General features: G+C 34.0%; 2 protein-coding genes across 4 annotated transcripts; one reads left to right on the forward strand and one right to left on the reverse strand.

Annotated features, from left to right (window-relative positions):
* The first annotated feature begins 1,005 nt into the window (after positions 1–1,005).
* On the forward strand, positions 1,006–12,158 carry LOC123918469. 3 transcript variants are annotated; one of them, XM_045970548.1, is made up of 10 exons: positions 1,060–1,258; positions 1,352–1,803; positions 1,852–4,296; positions 4,839–4,980; positions 5,085–5,230; positions 5,468–5,703; positions 6,472–6,558; positions 9,335–9,434; positions 10,067–10,280; positions 10,401–12,158. In XM_045970548.1, exons 2-10 carry the CDS (start codon positions 1,513–1,515, stop codon positions 11,849–11,851), a joined length of 5,112 nt encoding a protein of 1,703 aa, XP_045826504.1. In that variant the 5' UTR covers positions 1,060–1,258; positions 1,352–1,512; the 3' UTR covers positions 11,852–12,158. The 3 variants fall into 3 exon arrangements, with proteins under 3 accessions (XP_045826490.1, XP_045826496.1, XP_045826504.1); XM_045970534.1 differs by having other exon boundaries at positions 1,006–1,258; positions 1,352–4,296; XM_045970540.1 differs by having other exon boundaries at positions 1,046–1,253; positions 1,352–4,296.
* A 4,301-nt stretch (positions 12,159–16,459) lies between these two features.
* On the reverse strand, positions 16,460–17,432 carry LOC123896615 (transcription repressor OFP12-like). The gene has a single exon (XM_045946988.1). It carries the CDS (start codon positions 17,390–17,392, stop codon positions 16,679–16,681), a length of 714 nt encoding a protein of 237 aa, XP_045802944.1. The 5' UTR covers positions 17,393–17,432; the 3' UTR covers positions 16,460–16,678.
* Between the last annotated feature and the right edge of the window lie 1,827 nt (positions 17,433–19,259).

Genomic DNA, 19,259 nt, shown 5'->3' on the forward strand with positions numbered 1-19,259 from the left:
ATGCTTAGATCATGTATTTCTTGCATATTACTCAAATCTCAACAATGCTTACAACAATACTCAATTGATAAGGATTCATAATGAGTTTGACATTGAAGCTTCTTCGAACATAATGTTCTTTGCTATATATATACTAATTTCCGACTATCCTATCAAAATTTGGATGGATTTTCAAAAGAAATTGGATAAGTAATTATAAATTTCTATTGAATGAATTTATAAATGAATATCGAATTTAAAATTAATAAATAGATTTTGGATTCTCATTTTGTTATCTTTTTACAATAGACACCTAATCATAATTAATTACTCCATTCATTTCTTTTTATTTGTCATTTGAGAATCTCGCGCACTATTCATATAATCTACTTTGAACGTAATCTTCTACTAGTATACGAAAATAAATATTAACATATAAAATATTATTCAATTTGTCTCGACGAGTATTTTCAAAATATAAAATTTTCATAATTTTTTTATAAAAAATAATTAAAAATATTAGTGATCAAAGTCGTGCATTGACATATGTGCATAAATCTAAGACGACAAATAAAAAGTAACGAAGGGAGTAATTAATCTATCAAGAAGACTACACACCATTTTCTTAAATATAAAGATTTTAAATTTAAAATAAAAACTAATTAAAAGAGTGATATTCCATATCATAAATTAAAATATATATTTAATCCTACTTTTTACTATTGAAAATCCATAAAACATTGAAATATTCAATGCCTCAACTTTTTATAGAATATTTTTTGTCTTAACTAAAGTTAATAAATATTTTAATTCATAATTCAAATTCAAACTAAAGCTATCAATAATTGTCTGTTCAGTTTAAAAAAAAAAGGTTATAGATTCACTCTTTTTTTCGACACATGTTAAAGATTTAGTGCTCAATCTTAGATTATTAATGAATATTTGTTTAAGTAATTTACCAAAAAAGAAAAAAAATTCAGTAAAAAACAAAAAGAATAATAATAATTCAGTCAAAAATGAAAGAAAAGGAAATGAAAAGACGAAGAAATCTCGCAGTATAAAAATCAGAACACAGTTTTTTTCTCCACAGCGTTGTTTTCTTTTCTTTCTTCAGTCTCTAAACCCCGTTTTTCTGTCTCTTCATTTTCCCTTTGTCTTTTCATTTTCTCGCTCTAAAACCTAACACAATCTTGGAACAATGCTCCTCAAAATACTCTGATTCATCGCACCAACTTCTAGGTTTCGAAAATTTCTCTCCGATCGTTATCACATTGGTAAGGTACGAAACATTTTATAATATTTTTTCTGTGTTTGATTTTGATCTGATAATTTTTGTTTGATTTTCTTAAACTGTTTTTGTTTTTTGTTACAGAGATTTTGTTGGTGAGTTTGTTGTAAATCTTGCAATGGAATTTTCTTCATCTGCACTGTAACTGTAAGGTTTTTCGGTTAAGAACTGAATGGGGGTTTTGTTTTTTCTATTTTGGTTTAGTTCAGTTTTAAGGTGTTTGTAGAGTTAGGGTTTTCTGAAAAATGAGAGAAGGGTTGAGATCTCAGACTCGGTCTGGGAAGGGTTCTGTTCAAGGAGAAGTTGTTCATAAGAAAAGGGTTCGTGTGAAGAATGAGGTTTTGGTTTCGGGTGATGAGGGTTTGGTGGAACGTAAGAAGGCCGTAGTCGAGGCTCTATTTTCAGGTGATGATGATTTAGTGGAACCTACCTCATTGATTGAGAAGAAGGGTGAAACTGAGTCATTAGTTTCGGGTGATGAGGGTTTGGTGGAACGTACGAAGGCCGTAGTTGAGGCTTTATTTTCAGGTGATGAGGTTTTTGTGGAACCTACCTCATTGATTGAGAAGAAGGGTGAATCTGAGGCATTAGTTTCCGGTGACGAGGGTTTTGTGGAGCCTACTTCATTGATTGAGAAGAAGGGAGAAACTGAGGCATTAGTTTCGGGCGATGAGGGTTTAGTGGAGCCTACTTCATTGATTGAGAAGGGTGAAACTGAGGCATTAGTTTCGGGTGATGAGGGTTTAGTGGAGCCTACTTCATTGATTGAGAAGAAGGGTGAAACTGAGGCTTTAGTTTTGGGTGATGAGGGTTTAGTGGAGGCTACCTTATCAATTGAGAAGAAGGGTGAAGTTGAGGCTTTATTTTCAGGTGATGAGGGTTTAGTGGAACCTACTTCATCAATTGAGAAGAATGGTGAAACTGGGGCTTTAGTTTCGGGTGATGAGAGTTTAGTGGAATCTACCTCATCTATTGAGAAGAAGGGTGAAGTTGAGGCTTTAGTTTTGGGTGATGAGGTTTTAGTGGAACCTACCTCGTCGATTGAGAAGAAGGGCGAAGTTGAATGTGCAGGCGTTGTTGATTGCGCCTTGAAAACAAAATTTGATTTTGATTTAAACCTGGATTTGAGTGTAAATGTTAACATAGATGAGAATGAGAACAGTAGCCCTAGGAGTTGTTTAAAAGATGGGCATAGTATTGCAGTAGCTGAGAAGGAGAATGAAGGGTTGAGTGGGGGTCGTATATTGCGGTCCAGGTTAAAGAGGGGAGATGACAAAAGAGCTTATAATGGAGGGCATGATTGCATACCTTCTGAGAATGATGGAGAACATGGTCAGTTGGAGATGATACAAGTCAAGAAGGAGCTTGAAGAAGCTGATGAAGTTTTAACTGATGGTAAAAAGAATGATAGGGTTATGTTGAAAATGGGAGGGAAGGGCAAGAAGAAATTGAAACGGAAGCGTGGGAGGCCTCCCAAAACAGAAATAAAAGAGAAAGACCAATTAGATGATCAGCCACCACGGAAGCTTGGGAGGCCTCGGAAAACAGAGATAAAAGAGAAAGATGAATTAGATGATCAGCCACCGCGTAAGCTTAGGAGGCTTTGCAGAACAGAGTTAAAAGAGGATAATCAGTCACCGCGTAAGCTTGGGAGGCCTCGCAAAACAGAGCTAAAAGAGGATGTTCAGTCACCGCGTAAGCTTGAGAGGCATCCCAAAACAGAGTTAAAAGAGGATGTTCAGTCACCGCGTAAGCGTGGAAGACCCCCCAAGACCGAGCAACAAAAACATCTCATGACCCTGGCACATAATAGTAAAGGAAAGGTGAGCCGTGAAGACGGTAAAAAAGTTGTAACTGTAACAGATAGTGAAAGTGAAGTTGATGATACACGCTCAAGGAGATCTTCCGGTAAAAAGTTAAAAAAGAAAGGATTTTCTCCTGTAAGGAAAAATAAATTGCGAAAGGTTTTGAAAACTGAGAATGGTGGGATGGCATCAAATACTGTGGATGCACCTGTTGCTAAACAAAGTACAAGCCGTGAAGAAAAGAAGTTGGTGAGGGATAAAATAATGGAATGTCTCTCGGCTGCAGGATGGACTGTTGACCGTAGACCTAGAAACGGAAGAGATTATATTGATGCAGTATATGTTGCTCTGGACGGAAAAACACATTGGTCAATAACCTTGGCATACAAGAGGCTTAAAAAGCATTATGAAGCCGGGGACGGTGAAGGTAAGTTGTACAGACCAGGATTCAAATTTACACCAATATCGGAGGAAGATTTCAATTCATTAACTAGAGTAGCTACCAAGTCCAGGATAGATAGTAAAGTTAAACGTGTGCCATTTGGAGGAAAGGGTGGAAAGAGAGTCGATGGAGTCAATCGAAAAAAGAAAAAAATAAAACCAGGTTCTGGTGCAGGCAAGGGTAAGTTAGTGAAAGGGAAAAAGAAAAGGAAACGATCACTTCCTGAGGAGGGCAACTCGAATGTTACATCACCTAACAGGGATCGTAAACGGCATAAAACACACAACAAGACTCGATGTGCTCTGTTGGTTCGTGATGCTACAGAGGAGGTAGATTCAGAAGTTAATGGATATGTGCCATACAGTGGAAAACGAACTGTACTTGCCTGGATGATTGATCTGGGCACAATCCTCCAAAATGGGAAGGTCCATTATATGCAAGATAAGTTGGAAATTGCTTTCCAAGGTAAGATCACAGGAGATGGCATTCAATGTGGATGTTGTAATGAAATCATAACAATTTCAGACTTTGGAGCTCATGCAGGAAGCAAACAATCTGATCCTCTGAAAAATATATATACGGAGGAAGAAACTTCACTCCTACAATGCCTGCTAGATTCATGGAATAAACAAGATAAATCTGAACTTAAAAGTTTTCACTTCGTTGATGTTGCGGGTGAAGATCCAAATGATGATACATGCGGTGTATGCGGAGATGGTGGAGACCTGATCTGTTGTGATGGTTGCCCATCAACATTCCATAAAAGCTGCTTGGATATAAAAGTATGTCTCTTGATGCATGGCTACACGGTTTACTTTAATTTTTTTAGGAAAAAGAACTCATTCATTGGCCGTTCAAAAAAAAAAAAAGAACTCATTCATTGTCTTCTTCAAAAAATAGAACTCTTTCATTGCAAATTTCTTATTAGGATATTAATTTTGACTGTTATGAACTACACTTTTGTTGTCCCTTTTCCTTTAGTATCAATTGTCTCACCACTGGAAAAAGAATTGTCTTATCAGTGAAAAGGGCTGGAATATATGCTAAATTTGGGGAAAAATTTGTTGGATTTGTTCAACATTGTGCCTTTTTCCTTCTTTTTGCTTGGTGAAAATATATATGCTTGTTGATTGTGTTTTTTTTTTCTTTTCACTTCTGAACTTCTATAAGATTTCATGAGAATCAACGGGAAAATCTTATTGTTATTTTATATACTTCATAGTTTTCATAGTTTTTAGATTTATTTATGACATCTGAATTTTAAAATTGTGCAACCTAATTATGTTTGTTCTGGAAAATAAGATATCTGTTTTTTAACTTGCAGAAGTTCCCATCTGGTGACTGGCACTGCATTTATTGTTGTTGCAAATTTTGTGGGTTGGTTGATGGAAGTTCAAACCAAACAGTTGTCAATGATGATTTTACTATCCCTACACTGCTCACATGCCATTTATGTGAGGAAAAATGTATGCCCTATAATATATTCTTTTGATATTTAAATACTTATTTCTCATGAGGAGCTGTGTTACTTCCCAGCTAGAAATGAATATGGCTTTTTTACCTTCTGTAGTTCACATATCCTGTATTGTGGCAAATGGCGATAAGACCGATGATTCCATGATGGCAAATGGCGATAAGACCGATGATTCCATGATGGCAAATGGCGATAAGACCGATGATTCCAGGAATGCATTTTGTGGAAACAAATGTCAAGAGGTATGATCTATTTTTTTTCCATCTGCTCGAATCTGGATAACTGTATCTAATTGGTTGAAGCTAAGTTATTTTTAGTTGTAAGTTGAACTGAGCTAAATTCTTACTTGAAATAGACTAATAGAGGCTACAATTTCAATGGTTTGTTAACTCCTGGTGATAAATATATTGCTTATCCTTTCGACATTCTAGTCATTACAATCAAACTTATTTTTATTTTATTTTTATTTTGACCTCCAGTTATCTGAGAGACTTGAAATGCTTCTTGGGGTTAAACATGAAATTGAAGATGGATTTTCTTGTTCTTTTATTCGGCGGTCAGATGTTGGCCTTGATGTTTCTCTGACAAAATCTCAGACGGTAGAATGTAATTCTAAGCTAGCTGTTGCATTATCAATAATGAATGAGTGCTTCATGCCATATATTGATCATAGAAGTGGGACCAATCTGATCCGCAGTATTCTATATAATTGTGGGTAAGATCACATGTCTCTTATCTTTCTTCATATCAAACAAACATTATCCAGATCCTGCATTTGCCTTTGTAGATATTCCTTTTGGTTCAAAGTGGTAAATGAGTGTCATCTCCCACTTATAACAATTATTCAAGTCATATCACTATCTAATGTGGGAGTCTTAACAAAAGGAAATGATCCCACATTCCAATAGCAGAAACTACTCGCACAACATTATTGTGCTAGCCCTAAGAGAGTAAAACTAACATGATATCGGAGCCTATCTGTTAGGTCATCCACCATATCTCCACTCCACACACGAGGTATAATAGTAATAGACATGAAGAGCTATATTATTGGGAAAATTGAAGCCCCACATTCAAAAGTGATAAGGTTTGAAATTAGTTTATAAAGGGTGATGCCCCTCCCCTTACAGGCCGTTATGTAAGGATGAGTTAGAAACCCAATCCAAAACCTAAAATAGTATAAGATCCTATCAATGTTGGGTGTGAAGAGATAACGCCTGAAAATAATATTCATGTACCAAACTCAATAATGTTGGGTGTGAGGAGATAAGGCTTGAAAATAGTTTATAAAGACAAAGAGTGACATTCCTCATCTTACAATGTAAGGATGGGCTAAGCCTACTGCCAAATCTGAAAACATTTAAGAAAATTATGGTGTCCTAGTTTCATCTTTCATGCGTCAAAAACTTAATTAATGTGTTAGGATAGATAACTATTATTCTTATATGATACGCGTTGCTTATATGCTTGTTATCATTTTTAGGTCAAACTTCAAACGGCTGAATTATAGTGGGTTTATTACTGCAATTCTAGAGAGAGGTGATGAGATCATCTGTGTCGCATCTATCAGGTATTTGTCCACTGAAATTTTAGATTTGCTCATAAATGTTTGCATAAGCAGTCAATATATATATATTCAATTTCCTCTGCAAATGGTCGGGTTTATTGGTTTGATGTCTTTAGTAGGTGTTTCAGTTACCATTCTTTGGAAATAAATGTGATATAGGTATTCTTTGCAAGGTTTGATGTCTTTAGTACGTGTTTCAGTTACCATTCTTTAGAAATAAATGTGATATAGGTATTTCTCGCCAAGATGTAATCAATATTACCTTTCCTTACATTATTGTAAATGGATTAATTATTGGAGTACCTAGAGTTGAATCTTCTATTGATCATGTGCATATCAACAGTTAAAACATCATTTAATGATGCATGAGTGCTGCTAAAAGGCCCCCCCTACACATATTAGGTACATATTCAGGCATTGGTTCTTGTTGGACACTCATTGATACATATCCAATACTCTGTTATCAATAAAGCACAAGCTGGTTCAATTAAAACAGAAAAAAAGATTTGGTTTGCTAATAAATAAAACAAAATTCATGCTTCAATCCGTTCAAAAAACGTGCTTGATATTTTTACTTGAATTAGAAAATCCTGAAAATTATATTTGATTTTCTGATCTAAAATACTGCGAAAAGATAGTAATGTCTCTTAACAAAATATGGTATGGTAATGTGTGGAGGAGATCCCTGAAGCATCAGTAATTGTAAGTTTGGTTTTGTGTTTTACTACCGCTGTCGTACGTTTGATAGTGTTTAAACATGAAAATAGAAAAACCACTATTCGTAGCTTCGTCGCAGTGCGTTTACTTTACTCCCACTGCTAAAATACACACTCACTAAAGAGTTAAGAAGGTATACTTGATGGAGGATAGCTCAATAGTTGATGATAGAGCGAGTTCACAGAAAACTATAGGCCATAGGCCAAACATTGACAATGATTTAGAGTTAAATGGTCTATCATTGGGCTTAATTCATGACTGGACATTATATTGTTGTTTGATCCATATGTAGCCAATTTCATCTAGTGGAAAAAGGCTTCGGTTGTAATCAATCTAGTGACTTTAACTTAATTATTTTTGTTTTTTCTGTTTCTATATAATATAATTATTCTGTACCCATGCCCCAGTTTTTGAACTTTTGCTGTACTTATATAATATATGGCCGTATGCCCGTATCTAAGTAATTTAGCCATCAGTTTGGTTATATATGTTAGGATATAGAATAGGTAGAATTAGTTTGGATTTTTTTTATTCAATTAGGAAAGTTAGTTAGTTGTCTATTTGGTTGGAGAATAATTGTATACATTGGGGATTACAAGGATAGAGAGGATGATCAGTGAGTAGTGTAAACATTGTGAATAGAGTTGAGGTGCCACCAATTCCTCCAATCTTTGCCACATCAGTGTTTCCCTTCTTCTCGCTTTTATTTTCCTAACATAACTTCCATATGGCTAGGAAGCATGAACCCACAATTGGGGTCCTAACTTATTGTTACTCACACAAATCCTCTCACCCTACAATTAGCTACACAGTTTCTCTTTCCTTTTCCACCTTCCAGAATTTTTGCATGAGGTTTAATTAATTCTTGACTCACATGGTTACTTGGCTGCCTTCTAGAACCCAACTGTTCTGACCCAGCTACTTGGTTCATTAAAGAAGTATCCAAAAAAGGTTATATGTTATCCACTGCTAACTAATTCGATTTAGGAGACAGGTTCAGGGGTTTAGTGTGAAATTGGGTGCATGTGCCCGTGATGAGGTGGTTACTGTGCTTGTTTACTAGTATTCCACGTATGGTAGTTGGGGATGGAACATCATCACAGTGAATAAAAACTGGGAAGCAGAAGCAAGGACAAAGGAGAGACATTCTATGAGAAGGGCATCACAATAAACCCAATGAGCTTAACCCAACTGAGAGTTCTGGTGGCCTTGTATAAGTTTTCACAATTCTTTTTTTTGTTGAGCCGATTGTATACCTGTTTCGCTTGCAAGCTAAAATTGCACCTAAGGTGTTTGGGAAATATTGCTCTGGTTTGGCACTTTGGCTACTATGGTCAGAAAGTATAGAACAATGGATGATGAATCTGGCTGAAGCTGAAGTTGATTCATCAAGCTCCCAATAGTGGGATTCTGGAGGAGAATTTTATCTTTTTATTTTCTATTAGAACCATTGAACATGTGCTGACTATAGCAGATTTTAACATCAAGGACAAGGTTGTTTTGAGGAGGAGTGTATTGTTAGGATATAGAATAGGAATAATTAGTTAGGGAAGTTTCTAGTTAGCTATTTGTTTAGTTAGAAGATAGAGAGGAGGATCATTGAGTATTGTAAACATTTTGAGTAGAGTAGTGACTAGCGACTCTATTGTTGAAGAGGGAACCTTTGGTGGAGATATTTTTCTCATTCTTTTTTATTTTCCCAATAAAAGTGTTCTTTCTTTAATTCTTGGAATTCAATTATTTGGTTCCTAACCTCCTACTATTGCAAAACCTTCATAATGTATCACTAATATCTGTTGGTAGGATGTTTACCTTATTTGGTACTTTGAAATATTCCTTTTATAAAGTTTCCTTACTCATCTAGGATAAGATATCATAATCATGAACTTTGTCCTAAATTTTCTGCGCTATAGCTAAATCAAAATTTTCCTTGTATAGCTATACTTCCCTGCCCAGCTAGCAGGATTGTAATCTATCATGCTGTGTGAAGTATTTTCTTTTAATCGATGCAAGAGAGTGATTTTTATTCTGATGGTTTTAGTTTTTTAAATTCATCAAATAGGATCCATGGGAACCAACTTGCAGAGATGCCATTTATTGGAACCCGCTATATGTATAGGCGACAAGGAATGTGCCGTCGGCTTCTAAATGCCATTGAATGGGTAAGTTCAGTGTTTTTATGTCTCTTCAGTTTTAGTTACAGAATTTAACTGGGTCATTATTGAACTCATTCATAACCCTTTTCAATTTTTTTTCTCTTCCTGTTTTTGCAATTATGCTCTTTTAGCCTATAACTTTTGTTTTTTGGCTATCTTTCTTTTGTCACATTTTATAAAAAAAATGATCCGCACCGGGTTAACTTAGGGCTGGGTTTGTTTTTGCGATATAGAAAAAGCAATAAATAAAATTGCTGAGAAATTTTTCACAGATTGTAAGCAATTTCTTCATATTTAATGTGAAAACAAAAATAATACCCAAGCTTAGCAAGCAGTTCAGTCACAAAACCAGATTTTCTGCAAAATACTGCAAGCCAAATGCCTGAGAAAAAAATATAACATTAACTCCATTAAATACTCTTCCTTGGTCTTGATGACTTGGTCTTTTGTTTCTTTCAAAATGGACCAAAGGTAGTACGTGGCAAAGTAAAACGGAGTTTTAGGTTTTTAATTTGAGGGAAAGAGCTAGTCTTATTGTAGGACAACTGGAAAGAATCGTGCTGCACTTTCACGTTATCTATTTTCCTTTGGATATTTCATTTTGCTCACTTAAAAACTCAATCTCTGACTGTTTTCAGGCACTTAGTTCTTTACATGTTGAGTTATTGGTCATACCAGCTATATCAGAACTCAGAGAAACCTGGACCTCCGTTTTTGGGTTTGAGCCACTTGAACAAACAAGCAAGCAAATAACAAAGAACATGAATCTGTTGGTATTTCCACATGTAGATATGTTACAGAAGAAGATATCAAAGCATGAAATTGCAAATGAAAATTTGATTGCTACTGAAGGTACATTTTCCTAGATGCTTGGCACGGTTTTTATTTGGTTATGTATGCCTGGAGATCTACATCCTTGTTGTCCTTTTTCTAAGTTTGAACTTGTTTTTTGCATAATGCAACTTTTTGCAGTTTCTAATCATAAGAATCTTACTACATACAAAGTAGCAAAACTGGATGGGGAAGACTCATCTGTATCTGATTGTTGCCCGAAGATTGAAAAAGTCATATCTATTGAATCTGGTTGTCGGCATTTTGAGAACTCATTGAATAATGCACCTGCCATTACTAGTGACACCATACAGAATAGTATATCCCTAAAAGATGTCACATGTCATGCTGTATATGAGACTGTTCATGAAAAATTGGGCGTGGACCACAAAAGCACCGTAAATGCTGGTGAGGATGTAGCTAAGTCTTGTTGCCAAGTAGAAGATAAGGAAAGACACTGTCTCAGTACATCTTGTATTAACACTGAAGCTTCACAAGAACATTACGTTGGTGCTATGTCGGAGGTTACTGAGAATTGTTCCAAAGAGGTCAAAGTAACAATTGAGGTTGGTTTAAATAACAACAGTGATGAAAAATCTGCACCCTCTTCCGAAGAAAATATTCCTATTGACTCAAAAATTGAGTTTAGGACTAGGGAATCAAAATATTCGGCTGAAAGTAACCATGATTCACCCAAGATTTCTGATAGTTTTGAACCGAGAGTTAAGACTGACTGTGCTCAACCAGGCTGTATTGGATCAGAAGTATATGCTGAATCTGTCAATGGTTGTGGCTCTCATTCTAGACTAGATGGTGATACTGCCACTGGTGAAGCAGGTCTCACAACCAACATGATGCATGTTGAATCAGAGAATACTACCAAAGATTTGCCCGCTAATTGTGAAAACAACTCTAGTTCTGTTAGTGTGCCAAATGCTGATGAAGCAGATCTATATAATTCCAAAACAATTGATCTCCAGAAAAACAAAAATCCAGGAGGTTGCCAATCTATTCTAGTTTCTTCAGGTATTTGTGAGAAAATTGCTGATGGTGTCAATGAGACGAATAAAGCCCTTGATGATAAGCCTGCTGATATTGAAGTAATTCTTGATGATAAGCCTGGTTCCCATTCTAGGCCCAATGGTCATAGAGCCTCTGGCGAAGCAGGTCTCACAACTAACACTTCGATGTATCTTGAATCTCAGAATATCACCAAAGATTTGCCTGTTAATTGTGAAAACAATTCTAGTGTTGGTGCGCCAACAATTGATCTCCAGACAAACAAAAATCCTGGAGATTGCCAATCCATATCAGTATCTTCAGGTGATTGTGAGAAAATTGCAGATGATGTCAATGAGAGGAATAAAGCATCCAGTGCAGTTGATGTTTTTCCGTTTGATGTTGAAGTATTTCCCAATAATAAGTCTGGGATAAGGAAGTCTTCAGAGCTAGCAGAGCTTGATTTGCAGGTTGATCAAACTGAACCGAGTAACGCTGACATTGCTTCAGGTGTGGCTCTGCACTGTATATCTACCGACAGTACTTCACGTGGTAGTACTGACGGGACAGTTCCTGCTAACCAAGGTAGCTGAAGTATCACCACATGAAGTAGTTCATGTGGTAGTACTTCATTTTGGAAAGAGTCACAGGTAAGCCCTTGGTCATTAATTCAGGAGGTGTGGTCTCCCTTACTTAATGCGAAGAGATTTGTCTTTGTAGCAAAGTATTCTGTAAAAAGTTGTTAGAGAATAGGGTGATCTTATGCTTAGATAAAGATTTTTGGAGGTTAGCTCCATTTTTTTGGAGGGCGGAGGAGCTAGGGGAGGAAAACACCATGACTTGAGACTTGTGTATTTTGTTACTCACGTGGTTATTGCCATTTTTTACAATTGTCGCTTATAGTTTCTCCCTTTTAGGTATTACATTGAATTCGTTCGTCATTATTAACTTGTTTTGGTGGTAGAAATTGACATGATTAATTGAGGGTCATGGATGGCAATGAGCTTGTACCTTAACTGGCAATGCAACTGAAAGTTGAGACTTGCGTTTAAAGTTATTTTCAGTGTCTATGTAGCAAAATTTATTTTTTCTCATTTTAGGGGATACACAACTTCATTAAAAGGAATCGTGGTATTTCAACGTCTTAATAAAAGAAATATGATTCAGTCAATTTGCAGCATTTTTTGGCGGGTTAAAGAGGATAGTGAAATGGCTAGGAATTGGGATTTGAAGAGATTAACCGAAAATGGAAAAGTTCAAAAGTTGAAATACAAAACATGTGTAAATTCAACATCGTGTAAAATGATGAGTAAAAGAAAAATCATGGAAAATGAGTATTCTTATGTTTTCTAATAAAAGTTAAACCATACAATAGTTGGACAGTATGTAGGGGCACTGGTGTGTGTGAGTCACCAAATTTTCAAATATATATTACTATATAATGTCTAAATTAATGGTTTTTTCTTGACAACAAATTATTAGTTTAAAAGATCTAAACTTTAGAATTTGATAATATTTGTTTAAAATTGCAAAAATACTTTATCATCCTCGCCCATTCACCATCGTCCAGAAAACAAAATTTCGCCCATTCACCAAGCTCACGTTTCAACTCAAATTTAGCTCATATCTCACATATGATATTGTTTGATTTGTTTCGATGAACGTTTTCAAAATATTAAATTTTTATAATTTTTACTAATAAACAATTAAAAATATTTGTAGGATTTGTTTGTATTGGTATACGTGTAATGATAAATGAGTTTTTATATTTTGTGCTAGAGGGAGTATTTTTATATGATGACGATCAAGTCTATGGTGCAGGACCGGTCCTTGATTATTTAGATGCTCTGTTTAAATTAGAAATGAACTTTTAATAAAAGAAATGCAAATAAAAACTACCCTCTATTTAAATTATAAAATAACATCAATGACATAAAAAATAGTCATTCTTAATTTCTTATAACTAATATTGTAAAAAAAAACTAACATAAAAAGTTATATTTTAATTAACAAATTAACTGAGACTTTGACTTTTTTATTTTTTTTATTGTTGCTCTTAGTGTGCCTAGCTAATACTGTATAATTAAAATTTGGAGGCCCCATAAATTGGAGGTCCAACTTACTGGTTGCACATGCTTTTGGCTGACAATGTTATGGTGTACAGGTGAGATAAAATTTTATCGTGTACAAATTTATTTTTATTATTAGATCAATAAACTCATACATGGTAAATATTGTCTTACATGTGTAGACAATGCCTTATATCAAAGCCTACACTATTCAAGTTGTAGGTGGTGTAAGTCTACTAAATTAATAAGTACTCCCTCCGTCCCAAAAAGAATGACCCAGTTGACCGAAACACGCATGCCAATACATAACTTTGGCGACTAATATCTTTAATTGTATAATAGTAAAAATTATAAAAAATTGATATTTTGAAAATACTCATCGAGACGAATCTAACAACATCTTATATGTTAATATTTATTTTTATTTATTAGTAGAAAAATATGGTCAAAACAATATATATGAATAGTGCATATATTCAAAATGGGTCATTCTTTTTGGGACGGAGGGAGTATTGTTAAGTTTTATTTTGAGATTTGGATTCTAATTTGATGACATTTTAATTAAGTTTTACTTTATAATAATATAGTTTTAAATCTTATATGTATTTTCATCTTATTATATATATTTAAGATAATTACATAGAAATGAAAATCAAGCGAGTAATAAGTTGTGCTACTAACCTTTTTTGAATGATAAAATTAACCATCTTAAGAACTATGTATCGAACTGGGCCAATGGACCAATTATACACGCTAAACTGGATCATCCGACCCATAAGCAACAAGTAAAACATACTGTACGATGGACATACCCTAATTAGAGATGATCACCGCTCAACATGGACACATGGACCGTCTGGTAAAGCCGCACTGCCATCAGACAACACCTATCACAATCACATGAGGGAAGAAGAATATTTTAGGTCTTTACAACACTAATTCTTTCCTTATATAAAGCTTGCCAAAAGGCTACTTCAAGTATGCAATATCTAACCCTAAATACCTCCCACTCTAAGGTGCTTACTGACTTGATCGTTAAAGCGTGCATAAGTACCACCCTCTCCTTCACAACGGGGTTCAACCACCAACAACGACCAACTAAAGTCCTTACTCGGCGGCTTCCACCGTCGACCTTATCATCCATATCTCAGGCTCAGAGAGGAACTAACTATATCTACAAATTTATGAGACACAACATTGTTATGCATGACACTTTGAACTTTTTCTAGAAGATTCACAATATCTAGTGCTAAGAAGCCAAAAGTATTAAACATAAACGATATAAAAACATGTTGATTGTTAAAACACATTTTCTTATGTTTGACAACTTTGCTTAAGGCTGTTCCATAATAAAAATCTCGGTCCTTAACTCACAAACGGGGAAACCCCAATCAAATTCATACATACATGTTTCCTCTAACCCACTAACATTTGTCTATCTTTCCTCATGCAATTTGGTGAAGGTGAAAAAAATATTTACCTATAAAATATTTTTGTATTATACAGAAAACTGGTCATTCAAATTTTTGTAAAATGAGTCAAACTATCTAAAAAGAAAAATTAAAATACCTATAAAACAAGTGAATCTTCAATGTGGCTTATCCCAAGCCATCATCATCTCATTAAAATAATATACTCCCTCCGTCCTAATTTGATTGACACAATTGACTGTTGTGCACTATTCACACATGTTGCTTTGACCTTATTTTTCTACTAATAAACAAAAATAAATATTAGTATATAAGATGTTGTTTGATTTGTCTCGATGAACATTTTCAAAATATCAAATTTTTAAAATTTTTACTATTATACAATTAAAAATATTAATCGTCAAAGTTATGCATCAACATGCTAAAACAGTCAACTGTGTCAATCAAATTGGGACGGTAGGAGTAGTAAGGATCAAAACATAAAAAATGAAAATGAAAATGAAAGGGAGCAGAAAATCGAGATTCCTTGATCATGTCTGTTTGCCACTTTGCCAATTCTTATTTTACTGATTTTCATTTGTCTCCTTCTGACTCTGAGCATCTCATGATTTTCATCGTCTGGATGCATCGATTCTGCTCAATCAAACAACGATTAAGTAATCACTTCCATTTGTTTATTAGTGGTGCAATATGAATTTCCTCTTTCCACTGCCCAACAAGTCAAAAACATTTTAACTACTAATTAATAATTAAACATGGGCTTGCTTATCAGCCAAATTGACTATTGTAGTGTAACCAATTGTTAGTTGGTCATTGACTCTGACCTAATACGGAAGATCACGGTTCGATCCATTGCAACTATGATTGAAAGAGCATTATAATAACTTCATGTCAGAATTGATCCTCAAATTAAATTAGATGATTCAGTATATTGAATATTGGTGGTAAAATAAAGTAAGTGAAATTTGGTTAAAAATTGTATACTACAATTATATTTATATTACGATGAATGAGTAGTTAAATTATGAATGTCGTCAAGATCTAAAAAGAGACCATAGGCTATACAATTTATTTGCTACTTTGCGTCTTTCATGATCTATCTCAAAAAAATTCAGTATAATTTCCTCACTGCAAAATTAAATGAAATCAATAAAAATATTAAAAAAAGAAGTTATTAACACATCGTTTTATTTATTAATCTGAACACAAAAGTCCAGGAATTTATTAATTTAACATAAGAAATGATATCAAGAGGGAGATTCAAACCCCAACTTGAGAGGAGCACAATTTAAGATCTCAACTCTTCACCATCAGAACATGTGAGTTTGTTGTTCACCTTAAAATAATTTCATATATCGAACAACTAATACTTTTACGAATCAAATTCATATATCTAAAATACCCTATGTATAAATAATATTAAAATTAACGTGACTCACGGCCCCAAATTTCATGAAATGTCTTTGTCCAAAGCAAAAACAAAAGCTATATAGATTATATCATACTTATATTGAATAATATAAAAATAATTAACAAATTATATTAATTAATATTAATAAGGCCATGAATGCAGAACTGAGGGGACCAAAACTTTGATTAGATGTTGCCCACCTTCAAAGGAAAGAAACCAAAATTTTTAGTACTATACTCAAGTACTCACTTGTTAAAATTAACCAAATCAAGAAAAAAATGAACATGGATGAATGAAGTAGCAGATTAATTGATGATGATGAGACAAATCATTATCTGGCATACACGTTACATTCTTTGGTATCATTTTAATTTACAACAAAATAATCTAAACAACAACACTCTGCAATTGTGACCGCAATATAAAATCTTAGAAGTCTATGCAATAGGTACATTTTCTTGCAATATAAAAAATATGTAGCGTATTCGTAACCGCAATTTAGAATCATGACTAGAATGACATGAGTGTAACGAGGAGATCCGCAAAAGCACCAAGAATGTACTTGTGAGTATTCTTTGGGTTTAGAGCAAGGTAACATAGAAGCAACTCATGCAAGATATTCCAATTTGATTTCACATCCATCAACTCGGGCCGCGCCTCCACCATCTCTTGCATCGACCTCCTGAAATCTGTATAAGGGTCGGGAGAATAGGTTGGTACTGCCACACTTCCGTTGAACAAAACATCCTCTTTCTCTATCTTCTCTTTCTTTTCACGCTTAACACTATTGGACTTATCTGTCAATGGTATTGAAGAATGTTGGATGATATTTTTGTTTGTGTATTCGATTAGTGAGTTGGAGCTTCCGGGGGAGGAGAAGAAGAAGCGTTGAGATGCAAAGGCTGCCGCGAAGTCCACTGGCTCAGGTTCGGGTTCGATTTCGAAAGAAGTGGATGTGGTAAAAGTGGTAGAGAGTGAAGAAGAGCATAAAGTGTGGTTAGAAGAGGTTAAGGAAGGGTCATAGAGAGAGTTGAAGTTCTTGATCATAATTGATGTGGAAGATGTAGATGAAGAAGGTTTGTCATGAATTTGATGATGATGTTGATGTGAGGAAGATGCACTAGTAGTGGTAGGAGTGGGACTTGTAGGTGGAGATTTTGATTGAGGAATGGAATTTGAAAAGCATAGGCCAAGGTTCCTAAGATTTCTTGTGGTACTTGACATGTTTGTAAATTGTATGTACTTTGGTAAATGAAGATGTCAACAATCAAGAGGCCCTTTGCTTTATGATGACAATATATAGTTGAAATAAAATATGTACATAAGAAAAAGTCCCTCATCAAATAATAAAAATATGGCTAAATTGCAGATGGTGGTGATGTGGCATGTCAAAATAGATTTTTAATTTTAAAATTAACATTTTTTAAAATAATTTCTTCAAAATTAAAAAATCGAAAGAAAAATTAATTAGGATTCTTCATCACCATTTAACTCTGAATTTCTCACTATCAAGTACCAAGAATATTATCATTTTCACTCACAAGAAACCGATGATTTAGATAAACAACACCAACTTCTACAATTGAAGATGATTCAATTCCTCATTGCTCAAGGGATTGCCTAAAAATAGACAACTTAAGAAGCATATATAGCTTTGTTTTTATTTAAATATCGAAATATTGGCAACGTATATGTGGTATTGTATGTATTTATTTTCATCTCTCTCATACTTTTTATTTTCTACACATTACAAATATTTCAAAAATGCATGTAAATTACATTGATAACAAAATTTTATTGTACAAAAGTTATTTCTCTATAACCTAATGCACGATTAATGTAGAGATGTTTTCTATATTTTAAGCTTCTCTAGTAAATCAACTATAGTCATAAAGCAGATAGTTCATGGTTGGACTAATAATGATTAGCTCATGAGAGATCTATAAGAATAAAGATGAATGAATCAGAGAGTACACTAGTAAAGATGTCAGGAGTTCGATTTTCACCTCCAATAAAACTTTTTTGGTTACATCACCTACAAACAATAAAACTAATAGTACTAATAACTAACAATAATATTAATTATTAACTTCTGTCTTTTTATTTTTATTTAAAAGAAGACTATCTCGTCATATGGAAACTCTTCTTTAAAATGTGTTGATGATACTTAAACATATATAGTATTTTATAGGAGTAGTTGTGTGAAATTAAGTCAGATATACATTTTATATTGCAATTGCATGTGCTGAAATTGGACAATGTTTCTTGGACCAATTATTCACTTTTCGTTTTAAGGAGCGAGCGTAGCTACACGCTTCAAGAATCTTTTGTCATCTACTTCATGTAAAATAAATACTATGTAGTAATTGGAAACTACACCAAATTAATATTTGTGTGACAATTTTTTCATGTAGTAAATTATAATATCATATTTTAACTTGAAGCTTTCTTTAATTAAAACTAGTACTAGTATAGCCATAATAACTAGAGGGTAAGAGGTATCAAACAAAAAGCAAAACACAAACAAATAATAAATCACTAGACCAAACCAACATAATTAATCCTCAAGTTCTATTATTTTCATATCACATAAAAAATGCAACAGTAAATAGAATAACAAATATAATAAGGTGAAATTCAAGTACACATCTTATTGATTTGTATCTGTATATTTCCGAGGTGAATAATTCTGATAGGTCTAAAAATTATTAAACACTATTTATGAACCTATATCAGAATTATCCACGGTATATTGACAGTGGTAGAGTCAGAAAAATTATAGAGTTTGGACAAAATTTCACATGTGACATAAAAGTCCACAAAAAAATATCAGATTTACCATAAACTAACCCCTAAAAGCTAAAGATCTTAGTTTTGCTCTAAATTAACTCATAAAAATATCAATTTTTTTGGCCAAGCCTGGTGAAGTATCCAGACTTGCTGGACCTTATTAACTTCACTCATATACCGATACATATTTAAATAAAATGTGTACATAAAAATTCATCGTCTAATAAATGATCAATATATGTGAGAAAACCACCAAAAGGAAGCTAGGATTCCAAATAGGAAAAGACAATCCTATTGTCTA

This window comes from Trifolium pratense, linkage group LG1 (genome assembly GCF_020283565.1).
Source record: "Trifolium pratense cultivar HEN17-A07 linkage group LG1, ARS_RC_1.1, whole genome shotgun sequence".
NCBI classification, from domain to species: domain Eukaryota; kingdom Viridiplantae; phylum Streptophyta; class Magnoliopsida; order Fabales; family Fabaceae; genus Trifolium; species Trifolium pratense.

Bases quoted from the DNA above. Each gene is read 5' to 3' on its own strand.
- LOC123918469 (XM_045970534.1), top strand. From the start codon at position 1,513: ATGAGAGAAGGGTTGAGATCTCAGACTCGGTCTGGGAAGGGTTCTGTT. The intron at 4,297-4,838 runs GTATGTCTCTTG...TTTAACTTGCAG, and splicing joins AAAGCTGCTTGGATATAAAA to AAGTTCCCATCTGGTGACTG. The intron at 10,281-10,400 runs GTACATTTTCCT...AACTTTTTGCAG, and splicing joins AAATTTGATTGCTACTGAAG to TTTCTAATCATAAGAATCTT.
- LOC123896615 (XM_045946988.1), bottom strand. From the start codon at position 17,392: ATGTCAAGTACCACAAGAAATCTTAGGAACCTTGGCCTATGCTTTTCA.